This window comes from Opisthocomus hoazin, chromosome 24, assembly GCF_030867145.1.
Source record: "Opisthocomus hoazin isolate bOpiHoa1 chromosome 24, bOpiHoa1.hap1, whole genome shotgun sequence".
NCBI lineage: Eukaryota > Metazoa > Chordata > Aves > Opisthocomiformes > Opisthocomidae > Opisthocomus > Opisthocomus hoazin.
Window position 1 is genome coordinate 1,529,148 of NC_134437.1, and position 25,125 is coordinate 1,554,272.

General features: G+C 44.8%; 1 protein-coding gene across 6 annotated transcripts in view; it reads right to left on the reverse strand.

Annotated features, from left to right (window-relative positions):
* Positions 1-5,051: 5,051 nt before the first annotated feature.
* NCAM1 (neural cell adhesion molecule 1) overlaps positions 5,052-25,125 on the reverse strand; it is a 228,454-nt gene continuing 208,380 nt past the window's right edge. For 2 of the 6 annotated variants that reach the window (XM_075442634.1, XM_075442635.1), the window contains 4 exons: positions 13,382-13,589; positions 12,847-12,963; positions 11,299-12,081; positions 5,052-8,796 (listed from right to left, as the gene is read on the reverse strand). In XM_075442634.1, the coding sequence (XP_075298749.1) occupies positions 8,676-8,796; positions 11,299-12,081; positions 12,847-12,963; positions 13,382-13,589 (1,229 nt within the window). In that variant the 3' untranslated portion in view covers positions 5,052-8,675. Of the gene's footprint in view, positions 8,797-11,298; positions 12,082-12,846; positions 12,964-13,381; positions 13,590-18,669; positions 22,319-25,125 lie in introns of those variants that run through there. The other 4 variants (XM_075442636.1, XM_075442639.1, XM_075442637.1 and 1 more) reach the window with 2 other exon arrangements.

Consider the following 25,125-nt stretch of genomic DNA (forward strand, 5'->3'; position numbering starts at 1 on the left):
ACGCCCGCCGGCCACGCTCTTCACGCAGCGTCAGCGGGCGGGGCTATGCAAAGGAAGGGGCGGTGCCTCGCTGTCCGCCGTTTGCGCGGAAGGCCGGCAGGCGGCGCTACTGCGGAGCCGCAGCCCGCGGCCGGTCCCGGGGCTGGGTGGCGCTGGGTGTGCGCGGTCTCACCCCCAGGGCGCAGCCGGCTGCTGTCCCCCTGCCCGCCCGCGCCTGGCCTCCCCCTCCGCCAGGCATAGCGCAGGGCGGTGCGAGGGGCTTTTAAAGCTGTGCTGCCATGGGGAAAAAAAGCAACCTATGTCAGAGCATTAAGCAGGTGACTTCTTTTCTTCCTCCCCGTTAGTGCTAGGTAAAATCCCTTTGACGGCAAGTAGTGCTTATATTTCTACTGCAGCAGAATGGCTGGCCTGACGGGGGCTACAGAGGGCCCCTCTACAAAGGCCTTCCAGGTGAGCCATGGAGAAATATCTGTAGCGCAGCAGAGAGGCTCCTGATCCGGAGCTGGTAGGGTGCCACTATCTTCATCCTGGCTTTCCTCGCTTCATTTTTGGCTTGACATCTCAGAGAAATGCCTCGCCTATCGCTGAGCTGAATGTGTTCTGCTTCCCTCTGCTAAACAGGTCAGCCTTTGCTTTGCAGCCTGAATGTGTGCAAACCAGAAGTGAGATCTGCTGCAGCTCCCTCCTGCTTGTTGTTTCATCAAAGCACACGTGGGTTTGATTTGGCAGAGCGAGGAGGCAAGCTGCCCTGCTGGCAGCTAACAGCACAGAGCCTATCAGCAGAGACACGAGCATGTCATTTCTCCAAGGAGCTTTTAAGATCCTTTTGGTCTGGCTTTTTTAATGCCTGAAGACATCTTCTGTTCATATACAGGGGACAGGAAGGGGATAGCATGGGCAACAAATCAGTGTAAGGGAATTCTTTGGTTAACGTAACAATTAGCTGAACTGAAGTTTAGCAGACCGAACAACTGTGAAGGGGAACCTGAAGAAAGAAACATGAACGCTCATCCACAACCAATCCCCTCTAGCGCCTGTTCCCCTGATTTTTCTATCAGGCTTGGATTTTTTTAAGATACCCTTTAAGACTGGGGCTGTCTCAATCTTTGATTGGGAAGGAGAGAGGCTAGAGTTGTCTGAGGGTTAAACCCTCATTCGAACCAGGCGCTTCTTCTCTCCAAGTTCAGAGGGTCTCAGCAGCATCTGAGAAGTGGCCACTTGTCCGTGACGGTTTCTGTATCCTCTGTGCTACCGGACAAGGACGCGTGCCCCAGGGAAGGAGCTCAGGCCAGTAGGTTGCAGGGTCTAGGGGGGTCTGGTGCCCAGGGAGGCTTCATGCCACTCCCGGGAGCCAGCGCAGCCCTTCCCGGGGTGGGACATGCAGCTTGTCATCAGTGAGACAGCCAGCGGGTGGCACCATCCTCCAGCACAAAAAACAGCTGGCCAGCTGGGAGCAAAGCTGCGATTTCAGGGCTCTGCTCCCGCCAGCCAGGCTTGCGCTCTGCATGTGCTGCCAAATCCCAGCTAGCCACCCAGCTGTGCTGCGGATGTGTGATCTGTCCAGGTGGATGAAGCTGCAGGAAAGGAAACACAGAGGCTGGCTGATCTCCAGCAGCACATACAAAGGCTCAGAGATGTGTCTCCCAACATTTTCAGGCTCTGAGGGCCAGCTGCCCTTGCAAGAGAATCCTAGCCCTCCTTTACACCATGTGGCCCTACTGGGATGTGTCAGGCTCGTGGTTCAGAGTAGTCTCTGCATCCAGCTTCCCCTCACGCTAGCATTTCAGACAAAGCGCGTCCCCATCAGAACATGCACACACACACACACGCACACACACACACACACACACACACACACACACACACAAAAGGCTCCAAAAGCCAGATGGGTCCTTATCACCACAGCCATGGCTCTCGGGCCATGTTTTCAGAGCCAGAAGATTGGAGGTGGCAGTTAATGGAGGCTGTCAGCCACCAAAGGGCGTCGGAGCATCAGTGAGCCCCTGCTGCACTGCCAGGATATTTTAATTCCAGACACGTTACAACCCAGACATCTCAGGAGAGAAAGGCGAGAAACAGAGAGAGAGGTGACCTGGCAAGTGTCCTGAAAGCGGCAGCGTTGCCTGAGGTGTGGAATACCAAGAAGGGCAGGCCACTCTGTTGTCTGCTGGTGTGAAATTAGAAATTGCGCTGTGAAGTTACAAACCACAGCTACATTCATCTGCCTGCTCTTCAATGTCCCACCCCACTGCCTGGGAGGAGAAATGCTCTCCTGGGCTACGTGTGCCAACAAGGCACTGAGCTGCCTAACTCCATAGGCAGCAAGGATCTCCTGTCCCTTCCAGCTCCTTTGCTGCAGAACTGCTAGAAGATCCCCTTCTCTCATTCACCAAAACAAAAGAGCTCCCTTCTCTACTCTCACTACAAGTCAGCTCTGCTTCTGATCGTGTAAGCCTCCATCCCAAAGGTGGGTCTTTTTCCTCTAATGAAGCTGTTTCAAATCCAATGTCCATGGTGCCCAATTAAAAACACCCATGGGGCAATAGCTACGTTACTGGGATGCTCAGCAGTCTAGCTTTTATTGGTCACCCTAGAAAGTCTGGGGAATAAAGCCACGCTTAGGGTCGAAGAGAATGAAAACTGTTACAAGTAAACCGCACACAATACAAAGAGCTCGGCTTGTTAGTTCGTTAAAAGACTGTCTTGGAGTTGCAGATTTGCAGCAAGCGGAGGTGGGGCAGTCTTTCTTGCTTACCCCTCTCGCTTGTCCTGTGGGTGCTGCGTGCAAGCAGCAGCATTCAGCCTTATGCACTGCTAGAGAGACAGTGACTTGGCTCCTACCTCTCCCACAACGGCACCCCGAGAGGCAGATGGAGGCAAGGGAGGGACAGTCAGAAAGGTTCTCTCCAGTGGCTGTGGATCTGCACAGATAAACGCCCTCCAGATGAAGCAAGCGCTATTCCTGCAGCCTCGCCCCTCACGCCAGGTGGACCCGCTGCTGCAGTTCAGCCTCCTACGCACTCTCGGCTGCCAGTTTGCACTCCCCTTTCTTGCCTCTGGGATACCCCCGCCCTGGCTTAGCAGCCTGGACAGCGAAGCCTTTCAGCTTAAGGATGCAGCATCTCTATATTCAGATCCTGCCTTTAGTCCCAGTCACCTGCATCAAAATGGTCTTTAGTTCTGCTCCTCCTATTCAGCTTCCCCTCCTCTCCCTCCACACAAGAAGCGGCACTTCATTCTGCCGTCAGATCTGTTGTTTGTTTCTCCGGTTCAGCAGGCTCTGTAGGAGGGCTACGGAAGAAAGCAGAATTTGCTAGTGCTGCATGGAAAATGGCAGCCTCTGCTCGCTCCCCGTGTTTTTCGTGTGCTCCTATAAAGCAAGCTACAGAGTGGCCAGCAGCCACAGTGCTCTGATGCTGTAGGGACGCTGACGTGCCAGTGCCCCCAGCAGAGTGAGGCGGCTGGGAGCTGCACCAGCGAGCCAGAGAAACATGAAGAGAAGCCTGCAGGACCTGAGCCTCTGGGGGCAGGACGCTCATAACACAGCTGTGGAAAATAAGAGTCGGAATTCATTTAGCAGCCAGGCAGACATTTCATTACAGCAAATGAAATGAAGAAATTCTGAACTCGGCTCTGCTGCAAGACCTGCTAATCCCTTACAGAGAGCATGGCTGTGGTGCATGCTCCCTGCCTGGAGCTCTGGGAGACTGTGCTAGGTGCAACGTGCTCTTGCCAGTTCGCAACAAACAGTAGAGAGCTTAATTGCCTAATGTGCAGAGGGGAGAGCCACCTTTACTGAAATGGTGTCCAGGTCTCCCAATATTCCCATACAGTTCAGTAAAGAAGCACTTAAAATGATGCCCTGAAAGCATGCACACGTGGTATTCATATATTTATACCTGGTGACAAGCCAACTAACTAGAATGGCTAGAAGAGACAAGAGAAAGAAGAAACAGTTCGCAGCAGATCTCCAGCTACCTCCCTTAAGGTGTCATCTTCCCCCCCCACCCCCCCAACTTAGAGTTACCATTCAGTCCAGCCTGTGGGAAAAGCAGACACACTCGGCCAAGCTGGCATCGACAGTTCAGTGCCATGGCCTGAACAGGGGGAGAGACAAGTTAAAATTACCAGGAAAGTCGGGTCTGAAGATTGCTGAATGGCTGAACAAATACAAAGATCTAGTACAGAATTTTTCAATTCTGTTTGCCACTGAGCAGAACCCTGACTCCAGGGAAAGAAAAGGCATCACTCTTCACACATGGGCACGTGCTCTGCAGCAACAGTAAACTAGGTCACGTGCTCCAGGCCCCTCTATTAATCTCTGAGAGAAGAGGAAAGACTCCTCATAGTTCAAGTATTCGTCAAGTATTGATACATACCAGAGGTCTCATTTCTCCTTCCATGTCCATGGGAGATCAATGCTTCAGACAGAATTAAGTGTAATTGATTCATCCTACATTCACCAAGTTCAGGCACCCAGGTCAGGATGGGTGAAGGACACCTTTTATAGCCAACGCTCACATGCACACACACACACAACTTCACAGCCAGCAGATAAAGTGCCTTTTCATGGGAAATCCCGCTGTCCCCCATTCACAGTGGACATGAAATCGCATTCATGTGTTAGTTATCTCAGAGAAATTATCTACCATGGGACAGAGAAACAAACTTTAAAAATACTCTTCTTTGGGACATGCAGCACTTCGGAAGAGCCTGTCAGTGGAATCACATGCTGGCAGGTGTTCTTTCTGCACATCTGCTGTTTGGAAAGGCACTACATAGAGTACCCGCTGCCACTGTTCTGACGTGCACCAACTTGAACCACGCAGCATGTCTGTTTCACTAACGTCACTGTTCAGACCGTTGCATTTCCTGCTTGTCTACATCCCAGAGCCTCAGATGGAAGCCTAACCCCTGCTGTGGGCACACCACAATAGGATTGCTCACTCCACGTTAAGCTCACGTTTAAATACAGCCCTGGGAATCCACATCTGTACACAGGACCTAGCACAGCATCTAAAGAAGGGCAGACTGTATGCATCAGCTTTTTTTGTAATTTTTATTTGAACACAGTATTCTGACAGAATGCAAAGTCAAAATCCTCAGTTAGTATCAGTATTTACACCAGTGAGAATGGGAATACAGGTGGAATCGATGTTTCACTTGGTAAAAAGATTTTTTGTTTTTTTGTTTTTTTAACAAGATAGAAGACCCCCAAAAGTAGGGAATGCTGGGTAAGGATGTCAATGGAGGGTCTGAGAACAACTATCAAAACAGCCTAGTGTGAAAATCTGGGGTCTGAAGGCTCCATAGAAAAGTGTGAAAATAAACCTCCACTCTAAAAGCTGAACAACTGGATGCACTATTATCTTATCTTTACGCATGGTGCAGCATGAAATGTAATCACAACTAGACTGCACTGCCATATAGATATATATGTATGGCATGGATACATATATAAACATATACAGTGTAAACGGCAGCAGGTTGGTCCCTCTTCAAAGGTTTAAATAAAAGCAATGAAGCCTAAGCTATCTTGGAAATGGGGTACTTCTGAATTAGATTATTTTCCATTGAGGACGAGTATAAAACCACCTTCCAGAATTAATCCACAAGTCTTGGGAGGTGTCACGAGGGCATTAAAAAGGAGCTGGATGGACACTCCCAATGTTCAGGCAATCGCAGGGTTCACTTCTGCCTTGGAATGGTGCTCCTTCCGCCGAACTCGACACAAACCCACTGTAGTCAGCAGGGTACTTTCTAATGATGCAGCTGGGTGGTGGATCAGGCTTTGAGCCAGTTACTTTTTATGACAGGTACCACAATTTTCACCCAACAGGTGCTGACTGGTGTCATTGGACATGTTTCTGGTCATTAGCATTGTACAGCATTTGTCTCCTATCAGCTGCTCGGCTCTCAGTGGGTTTTAATCTGAGAGGCACAACATACAGATGACAGAAGCAGTCAAAAATGTTGCAGAAATGAGGAAGAAAGTGTTGTGCTCATCCTCAGGAATGGAGGTACACAGTGCCTGCCCACGAGTCCTCGGCTGCCCCAAGGACTCTCCCCAGCCATAGACAGAACACAGTAGCTTTTTGTGCTGCATTCTATGGATTGGTACCTTAGAAAAAAAAAAATCCTAGGGACTGTGGGCCAAAATTCCCTATAGTTATGCCACCACTGCTGTGATGGGTCACGCAAGGACTGAATTTGACACAAGGCTTTGAAGTGAGGACCCATCCTGCCCCGATATCCTGCTCAGTATGGGTATTGCATTAGCGTCTGTGTCTGCATATCCAGTCATCCTCCATTTGCATCCCAGGAGCTAAGGAAAAAATGCAAAACCCCCCACACTTAGCAAATGACAAGACCATTATTTTTCACAGTTTGAAATTATGTGATGCCACTATAAAAGACTGCATACTTAGAAGAATACACCGATAATAGTGGCTCAATCTACCTGAGCCAAACTGCAGTCTACCTACCCCCCATCATCCTTCTGTTCATCACCTTAGCGCAACGGAATGGATGCCATAGTCAGCTCGGTTTTATTTTTCATTTAAAGGCTTCTGTTCCTTCTAAGTGTTGTTCTCTTTATTTTTTCCTGATTTTTTTTTTCATATCTGAACTATCGCTACACCTTCCACATCCAAACTATGTTGAAGCTTTTATTATTTCAATACTATGACAAAAAACACATTTCACACTAAAATAGTCACGCACCCACAGTGCACAAGCTTGCAGATCTAAAGTAGAATAAAAAAGAAAACAAAAGAAATAAAAGAGAAAAACCACCCCCAAGACCCCAACAGAAGGAACATCTCTATACAATGGGCTGGTCTTCCCCTATATACGTCTGACTTCATTCTGCTCAAGCCTCCTTTCTTTTCACCCTGAAATCTAGTGTCACTCTATGACTCCCAGTGACAATCTCCCCCCTCCATAATGATAATGCATGTACTACATTAACCTCCTCTTCCAACTGTTAAAGACACGACGCCAAGACAAGCAAAATCAATGGGAGTCTTGGCAGTGATCTCCAAGCACTCGCTTGTGATTTCATGGTTTTGATTCTGCAGAGCATTCACAGACGACTCAATCCACATGATGTAATAGAACAGAATAGAATAGTTCAGTTGGAAGGGACCAAAAATGATCATCTAGTCCAACTGCTGATGGAGCTGGCTTTGCAGGAGGGGTCTTGCACGCTGCCAGGCACCCTTGTGCAAACGTCTTCGCTTTTAAATCAAGATTTCTAGGATCAAAGGAAATGGTATTTATTGACATACTAAAGAAAAACTGATGTAGCCAAGCATCTGAGATGAGACCAGACCAGCCCGAACTGTACAATCTCCCTTCTGCTTCTGAAAGCTCCGGGAGGGTTCCACGAAGGAAAGGGGAGAATGTCCTAAAAAGCAGAGATGATATTTCTCTTATGCAGTCAGGCCCAGATCCACAGTGAGGGACTTAAACTCTTACTAAATTTAAGTGTAGAAGGACTCTCACCAGCAACTCTTTCATTCCAAGTTAAGAGTGTGTGTTTATGCGGATTGCTGGATAAAGACCTTGATTAGTGACAAGAGGTTTGAATACCCCCCCACCCACCCAATAAAACCCAAACCAAAGCCCAACATTACTTTTCTTCTTACTCCAGTAAGAAATAATAATAATAATAATATTATTAATAACAATAATTAAGAAAAGGTAAAGGGGAAACAACTACTGTAAACATCCATGTTTTAAAATGTCTCCCTTTGCAAAGCAAGCATGCTGCTAACCTAGTATCTATAGACTGTGTTTACTTAAAAAAAAAAAAAGGCAGCTATTTTACACATACATTTCAACATAACAGAAGTTAAAAAAAATTTGTCAATTGTAAACACTGGAAAGAACAAAAGTTGGCAAAAATTAAGATAAAATTCAAAGAAATGTAGAGTCTGAATACTGCAAATTGAAATACATCCCCGAAGCTGCAATTTTGGCATTCTTCCTACGAAAAGATAATAATAAAACCCAAATAAATGTTTAACGTGGAGAACAGAATTCAGTCACAAAGAGCTAGAGACGCTTTGCCTACTGAACACATACAAGGTGAACAGAAATTATAACTTATTTATGAGACTTTACATATTTCAAACTTGACTGAAAAGTATAAAAATAAATTGTGGACTTTGTTCATTAAGTACCAGCTGCACCAAGTAGTACAGTGGTTATATCTACTATACTAACGAAAGAAAGAACAGGGTCTTTTTTTTTTTTTTTGCCTTTTTTTTTTTTTTGTCTAGGAATAGTTGATTTTGAGCTTCTCAACCACATTGCAAATGGTATTTGCAATTTTGCTTATTTGAATGTACACAGGGTCAGCTAATCCCTGACTTGGTTACGGGTTTAACCCTGTTTTTAAAATGTATTACTCTGTAAAAGCAAGTGCACAACAAATAGAACCTTTCTAGGAATCTTAAAAAAAAAAAAAACAACCAACCAAACAAACCAAAAGAAAAGAAAAGATAAGAAAAGAAAAAAGAGAGATTCCCCCCTCCCCCATTATGCATTTTCTGTTTTGTTTGTTTTTTAAAAAAAGGCAACAGACACTAGAGGAATGAGATGTGTGTTGTGTTTTCTGTTTTAAATGCTTCGGTGAAGTTGTTCTGTCATTTCTTTTCATCTATCGCTGATCATGCTTTGCTCTCATTTTCATTTGTTTGTGTGGCTTCGTTGGGGACCGTCTTGACTTCTGCTGGAGGTGTCTTAGTTTCTGTTGCTTGCACTTCAGATTTGTCTTCTACTGGGATTTTCCTGAAGAAGAATCACCAAAACAGCACAGTTTAGAGACAGAAATATAGACTGCCTATTGCTAAATCAGTGATAAGGGAAGAATATGTTTCTGGAAACAAACAAATATATTGCCTTGCTAGAGGCAGATGAGCATTTCCAGATGCAGAAATAAGTAAAACCAAACTCACTCCCTGCCCCAGTTCATTTAGCTCTAGTGTAATCTTTTTTGATATTCCTCCTGCCCCGAGTTAATGTACTAACAGGATGAGGTCTCAGGCTGCAGCAGAGGCGCAAGGCGTGCTGCGGTGTGAAAAGAGGAGCAAAAGGGAAAACTCATAGTTGCCAAGGAATTTGATTTTACCATCATTCATTTATGTCCCTCAAATGTCCTATAAAATCAGACTGCCATTGTAGCAGAAAATCTTTTTCCCTACAGTAAGTCAGTCCCAGGATTTCCCAGTAAGTGTCAGGAAGGGAAACACAGAAGTGAATTTTGTCAAACACGTTTTCACAAGTGTAAGGGAGGTCAACATCTTCACAGGCTAAAGCTCAGGTTCATCAGTCCGTCTTTTGGCTCTTTACTGCAGAATCAGAAAAGCGTGCTCTTCACAGTTGTGAAGAGCGCTACACAAGGCATAGCTGGTGGTCTCCCTGAAGAAGTGCCCGTTCCAGACCATTAACCACAAAGTTAGTCTGAAATGACTGAAATCCTAATTCATCCTGATAAGCAGGGGAGATGAATCTAAGCGCATGGTTGCAATACTGATTTGCCCCAAGGGAAGCAGATGAGCAGCAGAGGTAGAAGGTGGTGGCTGGATCAGCAGAAAGAACACAGCTCTGCATTCATTCCACCATACGAAGAATTCATTTACATGACACAGACCAAGCTGCATTAATTCAGCTGAAATGTTTCTTTACTACGGGCAAATCAGTTCATACCTCCTTTCAGCTCAGTACCAGATCACAATTCTCTATTCTGTTTGTCTCTCTGTAGCACCCAGCATGACACGGCAGCAGCTTCAGGTGCAGTGACCTGAAGTGAACAGGGATCTCTCTGCTTGGGAGCAGCTCAGCTGCACCCATCAAGGCTGCCTTGTTCCCTCCAACCCTAGTGCATCTGCGGCATCACCCAGGCTTTCCAGAAAGGGCCAGATGCTCCAGAGCTGTGTGGGGCACAAGACAGTGCTGTGGAACAGTCACACGGCAGGAAAGTCTCCTGACTTAGGGGAGGACAGGAGCACAGCAGGGAGACGAGAGACATAAGATGTAAAGGCATCTGAATAATACGGTAAAGCAGCAAGGGTTTTCATTCAGATCTGGAAAAGACCCTGGTTCTTGGTTCTACAGAGCCTGACTGACTGGTCTTCTGAAGTGCTAATACACATTGCAATCACAGTGTCAACACCAAGAATCGAGGCCAATGCTTTCTTTTTGATTAAACACAAAACGAACTCATTTTCTTGGAGGCGTGAAGATGGAAGAAGTTCTAACCAAAGCTGTTAGAACTATGCTGTTAGAACCTATGTCTCCAGTGTGGTTGTTATAGCATAGCCTAGATTTATCCGAGTGAGCTGTAAAGCCAGCTCTAGAACAGCTAGTTAGGTTCTCAGCAGCAATCTAGTTGATAGTGCAGAGCCCAGTGTCCTATATACACTTCCCTTTGCAAAAGCTAAAGATGCAGTGTGAGCTCAGTCTTTTGGTTTTGGGAGCTGCTCCCACAACAAATCTGAGCTGACTTTTCAGGACTCTCTCTCCTGATAAAGTGTCTCCTGCCAAACACACAGTGCAGACTCATCTCAGCTGAGGAAACTGGATCCTGTCCAGATGGCATAAGGCTTCACAGGAACTCTAGGGTTGTCCTGCCTAGGAGCATGCTGATGCTCTCTGAATAAATCAGCTGAGTAAAGAGGAGATGCGGTACAGTGGATGGAGACTCATCTCTGATATACCAGGATAACACACTGCCCAGTTATCCTGACCCAACTGTGCCGTGACTGCTCCCTCCTCTCAGACAGGGTCACATTGCCTTACCCTTTTGCCAGTTTAGGGACAAATCCAGAGGTACCAGGTTCACATGGCACTAGTTTCTGCCCTGCCTTACACTGAAGTAAGTTCTGAAGGGCTCCACTGATCCGTAAGGAAACTGAATTTGGGCGGCTGTGCTCACTGAACAGCAGGAACTCAGCACCTCTGAGGACAGCACTTCCTTTGCATCAAGCTGAGCTGTTACTGATCTCTTTCATGAAAGAATAACCTACAACAGACACAGCTGCATAGAATTGTAAAGAATAACATATTTATGATAATTCCTGGGCTTGTCTTTTCTCTGCTTCCCTGGCACAGCCTATCCTGCTTTCCTCCTGGACCTTTAAAGCCAAGCCGTGTTTAGCTGGTTCACAGGTGAGTTAGTCTCCTAAGGAAACAATGAGATTAGTTAAGAGAACGCCCAACAAGAATACAGCACAAGCACCAGTGCACAAAAGACACAGCACACAACGAACAGAAGATTAAAGGTAGCCATACTCGGTCTTTGCAGGTGCAGCAGGTACAGAGCTGTCTGCAGTGGAAGAAACCAGCTCACGAGCTTGTCCACTAGTCACACTGGCAGGAGTAGTAGTGCCAAGAGCTGCAAAAACATCCTTTGCAAGATCAATGTCTGGTGTCTTGAAGGTCCCTTCGTCCATTTTAAAGTCCTCATTCTGGGAGGGGTTTGCGGTGCTGCCTGAAGCAGCCTTGCTCTTCAGATTGCTTGGGTTCTTGGTTGTTTCTGCTGGGCTCTTCACTGTACTGGGCTGCACAGCTTCCTTTTCAGGGCTTTTAGTGCTTAAGACCTCTTGCTTGGGCTCTGATGGAGCTGGAGGGCTAGTGAGGTTTGCAGGGCTTGGGGCAGCTGCCTTGTTACCAGCTGCCACTTTGGAGGTCTCGCCCACGTTAGCAACAGCGCTGGGGCTGAGCACTGCACCTTGGTTGGACAGGACACTTGAAGACAAATTATTAGTAGCTGGAGCAGAGCTTGGGGTGTCGCTGAGATCAACAAGGGGGGCCACTTTGGGGGTGGAGGAGGGCGGTGGTGAAGAGACTGAGGTGGCTGCCCCTTTGGCTGGAGTAGCCTGGCCAGGACACATGGAGTCTGAGTCAGGAATGGATGTGGCTGGCAGGGCAACACTGGAGGTCAGCGTAGTGGTCTCGCTTGTGGGGCTGTTCTGAGCAGTAGCAAAGGTTTCAGTGATAGTGTCAGAGTTAGTGGTGCCCGTAGTTACAGAAGGCAGCATGTCCTCAACAGTAGCTGCAGTATCGGCGGGGTGCCTGTGAAGAGGGCAGGAGTAGAAGAGAAATAGAGACAATGAAGCCTGGAAATGACAGCAGGGGAAAGGGAAGCAGAGTATCAGAGTGAGAAGGCAGGTGAGTGGTGCAGCAGCAGCATGGCATGTGGTTACAATACACACAGAACATGGAGAGGTAATGAGATAAGCAGAAACCTTTCCGAGGTCAAATGTGCAAAGGGTAGCAAGGGCTGGCTGGGATGCCTGAAGAAAAACTAGGAAGAGAAAAAGAGCAAAGAGGACTCATCCTTCAGAAACGACTTGCTCGTGCAGATTTTAGTTCCAGTCTTAGCCAAACATAATCCTGCCAACTTGAGAGACTCCTCTTCTCTTCTAGCCGAACTTTCCTCTCAGCTTCTTCCACCTAAGCTCACAAGGAAGCTTTCTATCAATTCCCTGATCTTGCAGCCCCGTGCCATCTGTCACCACGCAACAAGGTCCCAGTGTAGGACCCCTGAATCCAGTCCCTCATCTTGGCCCTGTCTTTTTGCCTGCAAGTCTAAGGCTTTCATCAAACCACACAGAATACAATTCTTTTTCTCACACATACATGTATTGCATATATATGTACATACAAGTACATACATGCAGCTTTGAGGAGGCATTTTCTCACTGGTATATCACAAATGGAGTGTGGAAATTTTGCCTTTCTTCCTCTCTTCCTGCCCTAAGTCACGACATGAGAGATCAGGGATTAAGGCAACTGAGGGCAATGACCCTGCGCAAAGATCAAATAACGGCAACATACTCTGGCTCCGTCAGGGGGGTGGTCTCATTGGGCTCTGTGTGTTTTCCCCCATCATGGTTGGGGGTCCTCTCCTCTTCGGTTCGCACCTCCACAATAGGCTCCTTGGACTCATCTTTCCTGTAACAAGGGAATTGCAGGGAGATTGGTTCCCATTCACACTAGGTATCCTTCTACAAAGACGTGCTGCAAATGTCGACAGGTAATGACAGAAACAGACTGGCCCAAACAGCAGACTACTTCTTTTTGTCACTCCCTCCTCCAGTTACTACCTACAGCACAGAAGACCACTGTGATGTCCAGCATTTGGGCCAGCCATTTGATGGCTACTAACAGTAACAGGACAAAAACCAGAGAAACAACTGAATAAGTCCCTTCCTGGAAATATAAGGCAGAACCAGCATGGCCCCAGATCTTTTCAGCACCCCCCCGTCAGAGATGAGTAACCCAGAACTCCCTAAAACAGTTTCTTTTCCAGAGTCGCTGAGGGGACACACTGATCAACAGAAGGAGCAATGTAAGCGATGACAGTACTCACGAGAAGGCGGCTTTGCCCTCCTCCATGTCTTTGCCCTTGGCTCCTGGGCCGGACTTGCCACATAAGTTGACGGCAATGCACATCAGCAGGCCACACTTGTTCAGGAAGTAGCAGGTGACATCCACAGCCACCAGGAGCAGCACAAAGATAACAATGAGAATGCCCACGATGGCAGCAGTCCCAAGGCCTGAGGTAGGGCTAGTGCTGGCTTTAGAGAGCAAAAAAGAAGAAAAGAAGGCATTGTAGTTAAAAGGTGAGTTGGGGCTAGTTATGGCTCAGATTTGGCTATGCTTACGTCGCAAGCATGGGAAGCTTACAGAAAGTGCACCCTCTCTCTAGCAGCCTTGCGTTGTAACCCGTATTTATCCTAAAGACATACAGGACAATCTGCCTGAAAAGACAGATTCACTTGGACCTAGTGGGGCTTTTCCCACCTCTGTCGGGTTAAGGCCTTGGAAAGCAGACTACAGAAACCTCCTCTACTGTAGCACATACCCAGCTAGAACTCCGAAGCGCTCCTGTTTCCCTCCACCACTTCCTCAAGATGAAGGCTGTGTCTAGGGTCCAGAGTGACTTTGGCACTGCCAGCATGGCACGAGCACAACTGAAGTGAAGCAAAGCCTAGACTCTGTAGTACAACTTGCCCTGGTGGGACACAGAACACTGAGTGATACCTGTGGGGCCTCAGCACCGACTATCCCCTTATGTGGTGAAAATGGAAGGAGGAATTAAAACCCTTCCTGTTGCTCAGGCAAAACCCAGCTATCCAGAACTGCAAAGTCGTAAGCTTTTCATGTCTTATCCAGAGATAGCTGAGCTCATCAGTGAATGCTCTAGGAGCGTTTTGGCTTCGGTACAGACAACGATCCAAGTAGCCTTCTGAGGAAGCAGACAGTAAAGATAAGCAGACTGTCACTCTGTTGACACTGTCCTTGTCACAGCAGCTGTCTGCTCCACCACACCCAATCTCCACCATGTTTCCCCAGCTATAGAATAGAAAAAAATACCTTGCCTTTTCCAGTAGACAAAAGGACAGCAGGTGAGAGGTGGTGATGGAGGCCTAGAAAATGCATGGGGGTTGCCCATATAATACTAACTTCAGGTGAAGTGCCTTTAACTTTCTACCTGCTTGGAATATGCTGAGTACTTTTTCAGAAACAAGGAGTGGATAAACACATCAGTTACCCCTGTCGAAGCCTTTGATCATCACAAAACCAATAGACACAGCCTTGGAATGTTACCAGCTGCAGCTTCCCAGCCTCTTACTATCATACCCTTAACACATATTGCTTTTTGTTCCCCTTGTTTTATTCAGAATAATTCTTCCCAAGCTGCTGATCTGCAGGCAGAGCATTTGGCTGTTGGCTCATACAGTTCAAAACCTATTTAGACATACCAAACTACCCAGAACCAGCTTGCTAGTCACAACTGTCACATAATCTGCCTCTCGCTGTTTGACCATGCACTCCAAGGCTGGTGCATCCGACAGAGCTGCTTACTAACATTTACTGAGATAGCTGAACAAGAGCAGCATGTTGGTCGTTGTCCATAGCAGTATTTTGTTTAGGTTTTTTTCTTTCAATTAAGATGCAATTCTATTCATGTCCATTGCATTTTTTACTGCTAGATGTCACAATCCCCAAATACTCAGAATCTTTTCTTTGCAGAAAAGCTCAAAGAACCTCTTTCCCCTCAGCCCAATCTATGTTGACTTTGCTAGGTGGAGAGATCATATCCAGGGCTCACAGGCAATACCCTCTGCCACACATTTTATTACTTAAAAATAGGAGACAGAACATCCTCAGCATGAGGCAGGTAAGTGTTGTTTCATTTTGTGACCCTGATATGTATTAAGGAATCCAGACTCCAACTGCAAAGTTTCTGTCTGCATTTGACTGTATCTAAAAGTCACTCTGAGGCAGTCAACTCTGACACTTACATCACAAGTCCATTAAATGCTCAGCAGAACATTTGTGCTACAGTCCAGACCCCTGCGAGCACCTTGCAGCAAGCTGCATAATTGCATGACTTAATCACTCTGATGCATGGAGAGAGTGAGGAGGTCACCTATTTTCCCTCTTCTAACGTATTCAGGATTCTTGCATGGATTATTCAATAATTAATATGTTTCTGTTCACACTAGCTCCTGGAGAAAAAGCTAAAGATGTGTCAAACTCTTCTTATCTACATCATCTTTCCGGAAATGAGCTCCTTGGCAGGCTGGTGAAGGTGCACTAAGGAAAGCATCACAGACAGGATTACAGGATAGTAGTTCCTTGTTGTGCCTCCAAAATATACATCATCTCGGTAGCTGGAGTGAGACCAAATATTTCATCCTGGGACAGACAGCATTTTCCCATGTGCTAGAAGACGTCTTCTGGAAAATCCCATTCAAACCAGATTCCTACTCTTTGCTTCCTCTCCTCAGCAGCTTTTACAAGACATGTCAGTATCAGCTATAAGCCACTTAAGGTCAGGAATTATCTGTGGCATAAACCACATCAATGCCTTATACACTGCTCATACCTTGTCCGTGAACCACTGCACAAGACTCATGTGAATCGCAAGAACTGCAAGCCCATCAGTACAATCAGAGCCTCTGCCTCCAGGCAGATTCTCAGTCCTCAGCAGGCGTTGCACCAGTGGCTGTTTTCAAGTGCGTTAGCGTTTACAAATGGTATTGGACCTGGACAAGCTGCTTTACAGGAACAGCAAGGAACTGACTTCTTTCCTGTGCAGGATTCAGTTCACTGCGCCACTGGAGATCAAAAGGTTCAGGCATTCCCATGGGATCCTGGGCCAGCCTGTTACCGTTTCACTTCTGGCAGTACCAAGGCACGTGTATAAACAGGGATGCAAGGAGATGCAAATGAAAGAATACTTCTGTCTTTGGCATTGGTGCAACTAACGTGGGAAAGCTGTTCAGAAAAGATACTGAGGAAGAAGATGATTCAGGGAAATATCACAATTGTGGCTGAAGAGTTAAAAATTACTTGGGGAACTCCGTCAATGTAACTTCAAAAAAGAAATGTGCAGGGATGAACTAAGTCATTGTAGCCCTACACGCAGCAGAATAGTACCTACAATAAAGGCACTTCATTTGAGCAAAGATACAAGAAGATTCAAAAGCTGGAAGCAGAAGGTAGGTGAGCTCAGACTACGAATAACATATGACATTTTAATAGAAATCCCCAAATGAGGGCAGAATGTCATATGTTTCTCCACCAAATTTGGTTGAATAGAAATCTGCTTTACTTTCTAAACAGGGATTTTATACAGATTATTTAGGACCACTTCAGAAAAGCCCATCTGAATACTCATCTCTCTCTATTTAGGATTAGTAACAGAAAGCAAAATTGGAAGAAAAAGATGGTTCCTGTTTCAAGCAACATTTGCCATTCCACTTAAAATGACAATGGTGGGTTCTCAGATGTTTGTGTGTGCATGCCTGCATTTCTGTGACTAGTGCTTGGGAAGCAGAGCATTAGTTCTCTGATAGCCCTCGGCAAACACTAGGATCCACTGGGACAGCAGATGCTCTCCAAAAAAAAACCCACAAACCCCCAGCAAGTACCAGGCCCCACAAAATAACTGATCTTGCTAATTGCAATGTGTATGATGGAGAAAGTGCCAGGCTTTTACTCAAAGGCACAGTGATGGCTCCAGGATTTGATCTACAGCCTGTCTAAATTTTGCTTTTACATACCTTCCATCAGCTTCTTGTGAGACACTGAAAACACTTACAAACCACACGAACAAAAGTCTAAACATTCACAGACAGAAAATCTGAAAACTGTTGCAGGTATCTCAGATTTTATGAAACTTGCCCAAACTACAGGCACATTATCAGACAACCTGCAAGGCTTTCCTCACATGAAAGGTTAGAAAAGATCAGATACAACAGAGAAAAGATGGTTTTATGAGATAAAGATGTTCAAACCTAGCATCAATTCCGTCTTCTGCCACTGGTTTTCTCTGTGACCCTAAGCATCCCTGAAAAGGCAAAGCTTGAGCCACTGCAACTGCCAGAGATTTGCTGAAGCCAACGTAACCAACAGCGCATAGCAAAGACATGCCCCGCTATCCTTCCAATCTGTCTCAGGGTCCTATCTTTTATGTTTAGGTAGCAAGGGCATAAACTATTTATAATGCTACAATAGGAGGGCTCGTGTAGAACTACAAAATAATTTCAAGTTTCCTCAGAAGTCCATTTGGTTTAATTAGTATGAAGATACAATTCTAACTCAGGCTGTTGTGGTCTTGCAGCCACAAAAAATGATCTGCACCTGATCCACAAAATTGCAAAGAGCACCCAAGTTACACTGGGTGACTGTGCTGTCAATGAAACTTCAATGTGAAGTGCTGCAGGACAGCAGTTCACAAGAACTGCTCTAACCTGGTAGTAGATAGACTGGTGCTGAAATTTTGGAACCCACTGCATGAGGTTCTCAAAGCCACCAAGCACTCCTGTTCCCAAAGACCTGACTTCTGCTACGATAGCTACAAAGTAAGTCTCTTCTCTCTAAACACCCAGGAGGAGAGCTACTAAAGAGGCGCAAGCCTCCCCTTCCTCATTTCTCCTTCCCTTCCAAACCATTATCTCTCCTGCTCTGCCCCTCTGCCCCAGGGAGCACAAGCAGCTACAATAGCAAAGGCTGCCAGGAAGAAGAGTAGGGAGATGGGGAGAATAAGGGCAAATCTGCAGAGGAATGCCCTTGTTTATGTGCTCTTCTCAGATTTTACGCTTCAGACAATGAAACGGGGCCAAGGTAATTGCCTGCAATGCTTTTTTCATAGGCTAGCAAGAAAACCCTGCAATTTTCAGTAACTTCCAAATCTCTTCCACTTGTTCTGGCACATGGTATATTATTCAGTTTCAGAGACTGGCACATTTGATTAAATTGATCTACAAATACTTTAAGAACTATTCACTCCATCCTATAGCTAAATTTATGTTGTATTTAATCAAACTAATATTTAGATGCTTAATATCCTTAACTGGTTTGCTGGGGCCTAAAACAATTCAGTGTACAAAAGAAGTATATAAACAAACAGTTAGGTTACTGAGCATCAGCTGCTAACACTGTGTGTATGAGAGTACACATGTATCACCAGTGAGTGCTATCGTGTAAATAGATGGTGGATGCTTCTGACCTGATCCAGAGCACGTTCAACCTGATGGGAATTTCCATTGATTTGGTTTTGCTGTTCTCAGGACTAAGAGGAATAATACTTCCACAGGTTAAATAAGGAAACGCAAAATGTTAAAGAATTTCTTGAGTCCGTAATTCTAAAGACGTGAAGAATTTATTAATTACAAATTATTTTTTCAACGGAAAATTAGCTTCCTGCAAGACTGACCTTTCTAACCACCCTTATTTTACAGTGTACAATAAAATGACCCATCAATGTTACTTTCTGCAACTCTGTACAGACATCTGCCCTGTAAGAGAGAGCAGAACCACTCAGATGCGTCTTCCTGGTGGGGTCTCAGCTAGCGTGTGCACAGAATGTTCAGGCACAGGCAGACAGAGGCACAAAAAAGAGATGGAGAGCAGCAGAGATGATTCCAGGCATTTCAAAGGTCCTACAATATTTGGCAGAAGAGAGCAGAAAAAACAAAACAAAAATTCATTTCATGCATCAGAAGTAAAAAAAACCTGCATACAAACCCTGGAGAAAAGCTATTTGTTCTCAGTGGATGCTAACAGCTTTAATTTGCAAACACTTAAAAGTATCCTTCAAACGCGAGGTGTCACATTTTACAGACCTCATTCTCTCAGACACTCGGCACAATTTATAGTGGAGAAAAAAAACATGTGAGCAACCTTCTATTCCAAGTGACAACAGCTTCTATTTTCACAGATTTAGGCTCGACAATTCATGCTTGCTTTCAGCTTAGCTACTAGGTAGCAGAAATGCACAGCAGTCTGTGAAGCATTCCTTCGAAGACAAAAGGACAACTACTGAACTCCTTTTAGACTGTCACCAACACTGTACAGCTTCAGTGGTCTGCTCCTGGTTTTAGGCTCTGTTACTTTCCTATGACTGACTCTCTTTCCAAGGATGAAAAGAGGAATATGAGCATACAAAAAGGAAAAAATGTAAACAAAGAGTCACATGAAGATCTGCTTTTCAGGAGTAAAACAGACCATAAATCTGAACAGCTGATCTGCAGTCTGACCTCTGCCACAGCTGCCCTTCTACACTACTGCAACGCATGCGTGCCACCGGCTGCTTGTTCCACTCCACCAGCTTCAAGAGTCAGGAGAGCTTCAAAAACTTCTTTTTATCTATCAGAAACTAGGAGGTGCGAAGAATTGCAGCTGATCCTGGTGGAGTAGAATGTTATCAAACAAGGACTTTCTGTAAAATGAAGGCAGCCAAAGTAACACTTTGACAAACATTTTTGAAAATATGTAGAGACTTAACAACAAACTGGGGGCAGAACTGCTGGACTCCCATGGGCCATGTGAGATCCTACAAGGCTCTGCCGTTCATCACACACATGCGGAAATGTCTTTTCTAAGGGTCAAGGTTCCAGCCTTCCTCTAGGTATGACTTGTTCCCACAGAACATGTGCTTGCAAGGTTGCCTGTGTGCGCTGAAAATCTGAGTTTTCGAACAACTTCTGGTTCCAGATCCGAATCTGTGTCTCATCTCTAAGCACAGAAAAGAGAGCTGGCTTTTCTGCAAGCTTTTTAAGGTTTTATTTACATCAAAAGTAAGGCCTGGGACCATGTCCAGCATTGACTGTCAGACCTCAAGGATCTGACGTACATCTAGTATCTGACATGCTAGGAAGCCACATAAACTGGTGCTAAAAGTATCAGTTATGCTCCTTATTTTTACAAACACAAAACCAGAAACTCTTTTTGGATACATTCCATGTTGACTGGATTCCTGTTTGCCGTTGCATATGGCATTAATTTCAAGTAACTTCAGCCATGTAAACGATCTCTCATCTACTTGTCTGGCCTTTGCCTAGTCACCACAGAGAGGAGGACCCTCAGAGCTTAATGCATTTCCACTGCCTTAAGGCACCTCTCCTTGAACAGGATGAACAGCCTCCAGAAGTGCTGTTCTCTTGCCACACAACACTATGTAAAGTTATAGTTTAGACAAGATAATTTTAATAACCTATGAAATGGGTGAGATACAGTGCAACCTCAGATAGCAACCTCCATCTGTGGATAAGGGGAAACCAACAATACAAGCTGGTACCAACAATACAAGGTGAACTTAATAAATTCAGCTATAGGGGAAGGTCACACAACTTCTTAGCGTTATGATTACTCCTGCTGAACTTCAGTAACACTAAGGTGTAAACTCAAAAGATCTACCACATTTTCTATACTCTAAAACACTGGAGGCGAGGGGTTTTTTTTTTAGAAAAAATCCACATGCTTCTCTGTGCAACACCTGCATAAAGTTTTCATTTATAATTTAGATAGAAAAGCGTTCACAAATTATAATGAACAAAATCTGAATAAACACAGCAGAGACTTATGCACAGAGCATAAAATGCATAGTTAGACGAGACTGACAGCATGGTTTTTTGTTTGTCCCTATTAGAATTTTGTTAGATTAATCCCTTTCCAGACAACTGATAGTATTTGAGACATTCTGCACAGACAGTTCTACGACTACGTCAAAAATTTCATCCTTGGCAACCTCAGGCCCACTCACAGAGAAATAGAGACCTAGAGGGAAAGACACACCCACTTTTAGAAGAGCATCAGAGCCAAATGGATTTCCCATCACAAAGACAAATCATGAGGAGCACAGGGTTTTTCATTGTTGTTGGGCTGGTGTTTTTTGTGTGGTTATTTTGTTTTTGTTTAAGTAAGCACAAGAGAAAAGAAAAAGTCAACTGAAATTTGTTCAACGAAATGCAATACACAGAACTTGGTAACAAAGATGCATTGTATTGCACCAGTTTACACCATGGATCAATCCTGTCTGGTAGTGTCACATACACTGTTAACCATTAATGTTATTAAGGATCAGTAGCAATAATAATTTAACTGGTCAGGTAACTTGATCCAAGCTCATCTTTTCTGTTAAAATGGCAGGAAAAGGGATCTCTCTGTGAAGTTGATAATACAGTAGTGGAAAACCAGAAAATGTTAGACAAGCATCCACTGCAAATTTGTATGCTAGTGGGCTGTGCTATGGCCCTGATCCACTATGGCCCATGAGATACCTGACTGCACACAAGGGGCCAATGAAGTCACAAGGATTCAACCACATTAAGAAAGAAAGAAATATCTTCAGTATAATTCCCACAAGATGTTCATCTTCAGGCCACCAAATCAAGAAAACCTTCTACTGGCCATAAATTTGAATCCACAGGCAAAAGCCCACCGAGACATCTGCGCAACCAGTAGGATTATCTGACAAATCTTCTTCCTCTTTATATAGTGTGTGGGTTTAGATTTGTGGATAGGGGCTTTAGAAACCTTTTGCACAATACAGTGGTGATCAGCACCAGATGTGCAAAGAAATCAGTAAAAAGCAGTATCTCAAAAGGTTTTCAATATTGTACCTTCCTTTGATGAAAAGCAGCACGGAAACAACAAAATCAAAAAAATTTTTCTTTACATCCATTAAAAAGGGCAAATTCATTACAAGTAACAAATCAATGTTAAAGAGAAAAAAACTGGCTTAAACTTCACTCGTTACAAAATACTGACTCCGTCAAATTAAACATTTTTTTTTAAACGTTCTGTGGTTTGTTCGTTTGTTTGTTTTTTCCTGAACTGACATGATCCTCTGAAACAAAGTTATCTGCTTTCATGCCTTGGTGGGATTCAGGCCTTTTCAAGCAAATATTGCTTTACTTTATTTTAAGTTTCTAACAGAGCAAAAGCAGAGTCACTGCCGAAAGAAGCAATGAAACAAAGGAGGACGACGTTGATGGACTTCCCAAGGTCGCTGCAGGTGCCAGACAATGGTTCCCAGGAGGGGAAAATATGGTTGTTTAAAAACAAATTTGGTGCATGTGGCAAGCGTGGATGTTTCCCCGTGCGATCCAAGGTGACATGTATGACGACAGACACAGGAAAGGAGTAAGGGGAAGAAGGGAGAGGGGAGGGAAGAAAAGATGAGGAAGAAAAAGAAAGAAAGAGAGAAAGAGAGAAAAATAGATAAAAAAAAATTAGGTCATAAATATAGAAAACATAAGAATCAAAAGGTTTATTTAAATTTTGTAAATTAAATTGGGTAAAGGTTAAAGAAGAGCATTAGCACATTCACATCGACAAAAGGGCCGGTTCAGAAGCTCAGTAATGTCCAAAGCCTCAGAGCAGGGTCCAAGTCAGGGTTTATGGGGTTAGCAAGCAAATAAGATTAAAAATGATGGAACAGAAGGCTCAGCAAGAAACACAAGGAAATGGTTATCTGGTATTTGAAAGGACAACACAGCCTTTTACATATAAAAAAAAAAAGAAAAGCTTTTGTGTAGCAGACAATCCACCTGCCTGTGCAAGTCCTTCCCCCAAAGCCTGTTGTGCCAAAGTCCTGGATAAAACATCTAGGTGACTATAACCCTGGGGAAGCAAGAAGGTCTCAAGAATACAGGACTGACTTTTCCATTTAGCCTTCCAGATGCTTGTAAACTACTCTAATGCAATTATTATAATTACTGAAAATAATCCCTTATCCTTCCAACCATGTTAAGGATACCATATCGATGATAGTAACAAAGGACTCTACATAATAAATATACATTTTGTTTGCAGGAAATGCCTAGCTATTACTGTCAAGCAGAGCAATGCCATGCTAGAGGCATCAGCTCTGACTTCTTCTGTGCAGCTCATTTTGAAATCAAACTGCAAAAGCTAAACGGCATGAAACTGACAGGAGATGCTAAAGGAAAGCAATATACGGAGACTCTTCCCTACTGCAATTTGGCATACTTGCCTTCATTTCAATAGAGGCCTGTGGACTGCATGCCAGAAAAATCTAGCCTGCCCTCTGGAAATATTTTCCCCAAAATTATTAGTTTGGGAATCAGCTCGGGGGACCAAGGGGTATGGAAACACCTTGGAAGGCCTAATAGAAACCAAAGTCCTCTACAAAATGAAAACAGCCTGGAGAAACAGTCTCACAAATCCAGCATAGCCAGCTGTACTCATTTCACTGCACAGCATTCTACTTGCCCCTGAAACAGAGCACAGTCTTTCTGAGAACCAACTGCATTCATCTGTTGGGTCAACCCTGCAGCAAACTCAAACTCCAAAATGACTGCTTGTCAAAGTGCTTCTGACATTTCTAAGTGTAACATTTGAGTGGCACCCTCAAATCCTGATTCCTCCTATGCTTCACACCAGACTAAGTGAGGAATAATTTCAGAGAGGCCAAAGAAGTTACACCTGTGATGACAAACTGAGCTCCCTCCCTTCCTCCCCTCCATGTTTTAGCAGTCTCTGCCCACGTTCCTCTTGGACTTAAAGGGCTCAGTGGCATTTGGGCTTGTTGCTCCTCCTACTCTCCTGGACTACAGTATAAACACTGTGTATTGCAAAGGCAACAGTGTTCTCAAAATCTGCTGATGCACCTGTGCAAGACATCCCAGCTGTCCCAGGTGGCTTTGTTGACCCGTTGGGCATGTAAAAAAGGCTAAAAGAGAATATCAGCACAGGAAGGCAACAATGGTTGCACAAAAAGGAGTGTGGAGGAACAAAAGGACTGATTAATACTTGTAACTTTCCCTGGGGAGACACATCACAGTGCAAAGGCACCACTTTCTGCTGTTTCCAGCCCACTGCATTTGACTGTTCAGCTCTGAACTGATCTTAAGGCACTCTGCCAAATTACCCTCACTTTCTCCTGCCACATCAGTCACAGTTGCCCTTCAAATATGTGAGGACAGTAAGTATTAGAGCTGTTGAAAATAAGAATCAGAGAGTAAGTTGCTTAATGAGTTATTGAGGGCCCTTTCACCCAAAACTACAGCCTTATTCAAACCCACATCCCAACCTCCCTTTTGCCCCATTTCCCTCCTCCACCCTGTTCTTATCCTCCCTACCATACACATTTTTCAACCCCAAACAACTAGGTCACTCATTTGTCCATTGAACAACATTGTCTGGCTTAATCAAGTGGAGTTTCAGCATGCAAACTGCACAAGGTCTCAGCTGTTTCCTTCAGACACGAAGGGAGTGGGTGCAGTGGGGGCAGACCAAGGATTGAATACTCAGTGCAAGGAAAAGACTGAAAGAACACCTCTCTACCGTGTTCTGAAGAGAAACATGAGATTGAGTTAACAAGCTAGAAGACAGAATGAAACCAAACCACTTCAATATGGACTGTCAACACTAATCCTGGCATTCATATGCTTAACTCTAGCTGTGCAATGAGGACTTATCTTGACTGACTCATTAGCTTTAAAGTTCATCTATCTGCCTTTAACCCTTCAGAACTTTAACTTACAGGAAATCCAGCAATTTCATCCTTAGATATTTGGTTTGGTTTTATTCTTCCTTTTTTGTTTTTCATGTGCACTACTACTACCTGTGTAGAAAAAAAATATCAGCTGTCCTTTCAACACCTTCCAGCAAACTGCTAAACTCCTAGCACCTCAGCTAATAGGATATGCTTGTTTTTCATAGCATTTGTGCTTCTACCTCACTTTTTAAGCACACTAGTCAGTACAGTCTGTCAAACAACCTTCCGGGAGCTTTCTAACGCTTTTTAGTTACTTTTCCCTAATTCCCTACCCAACATTAAGACAGTGCTGT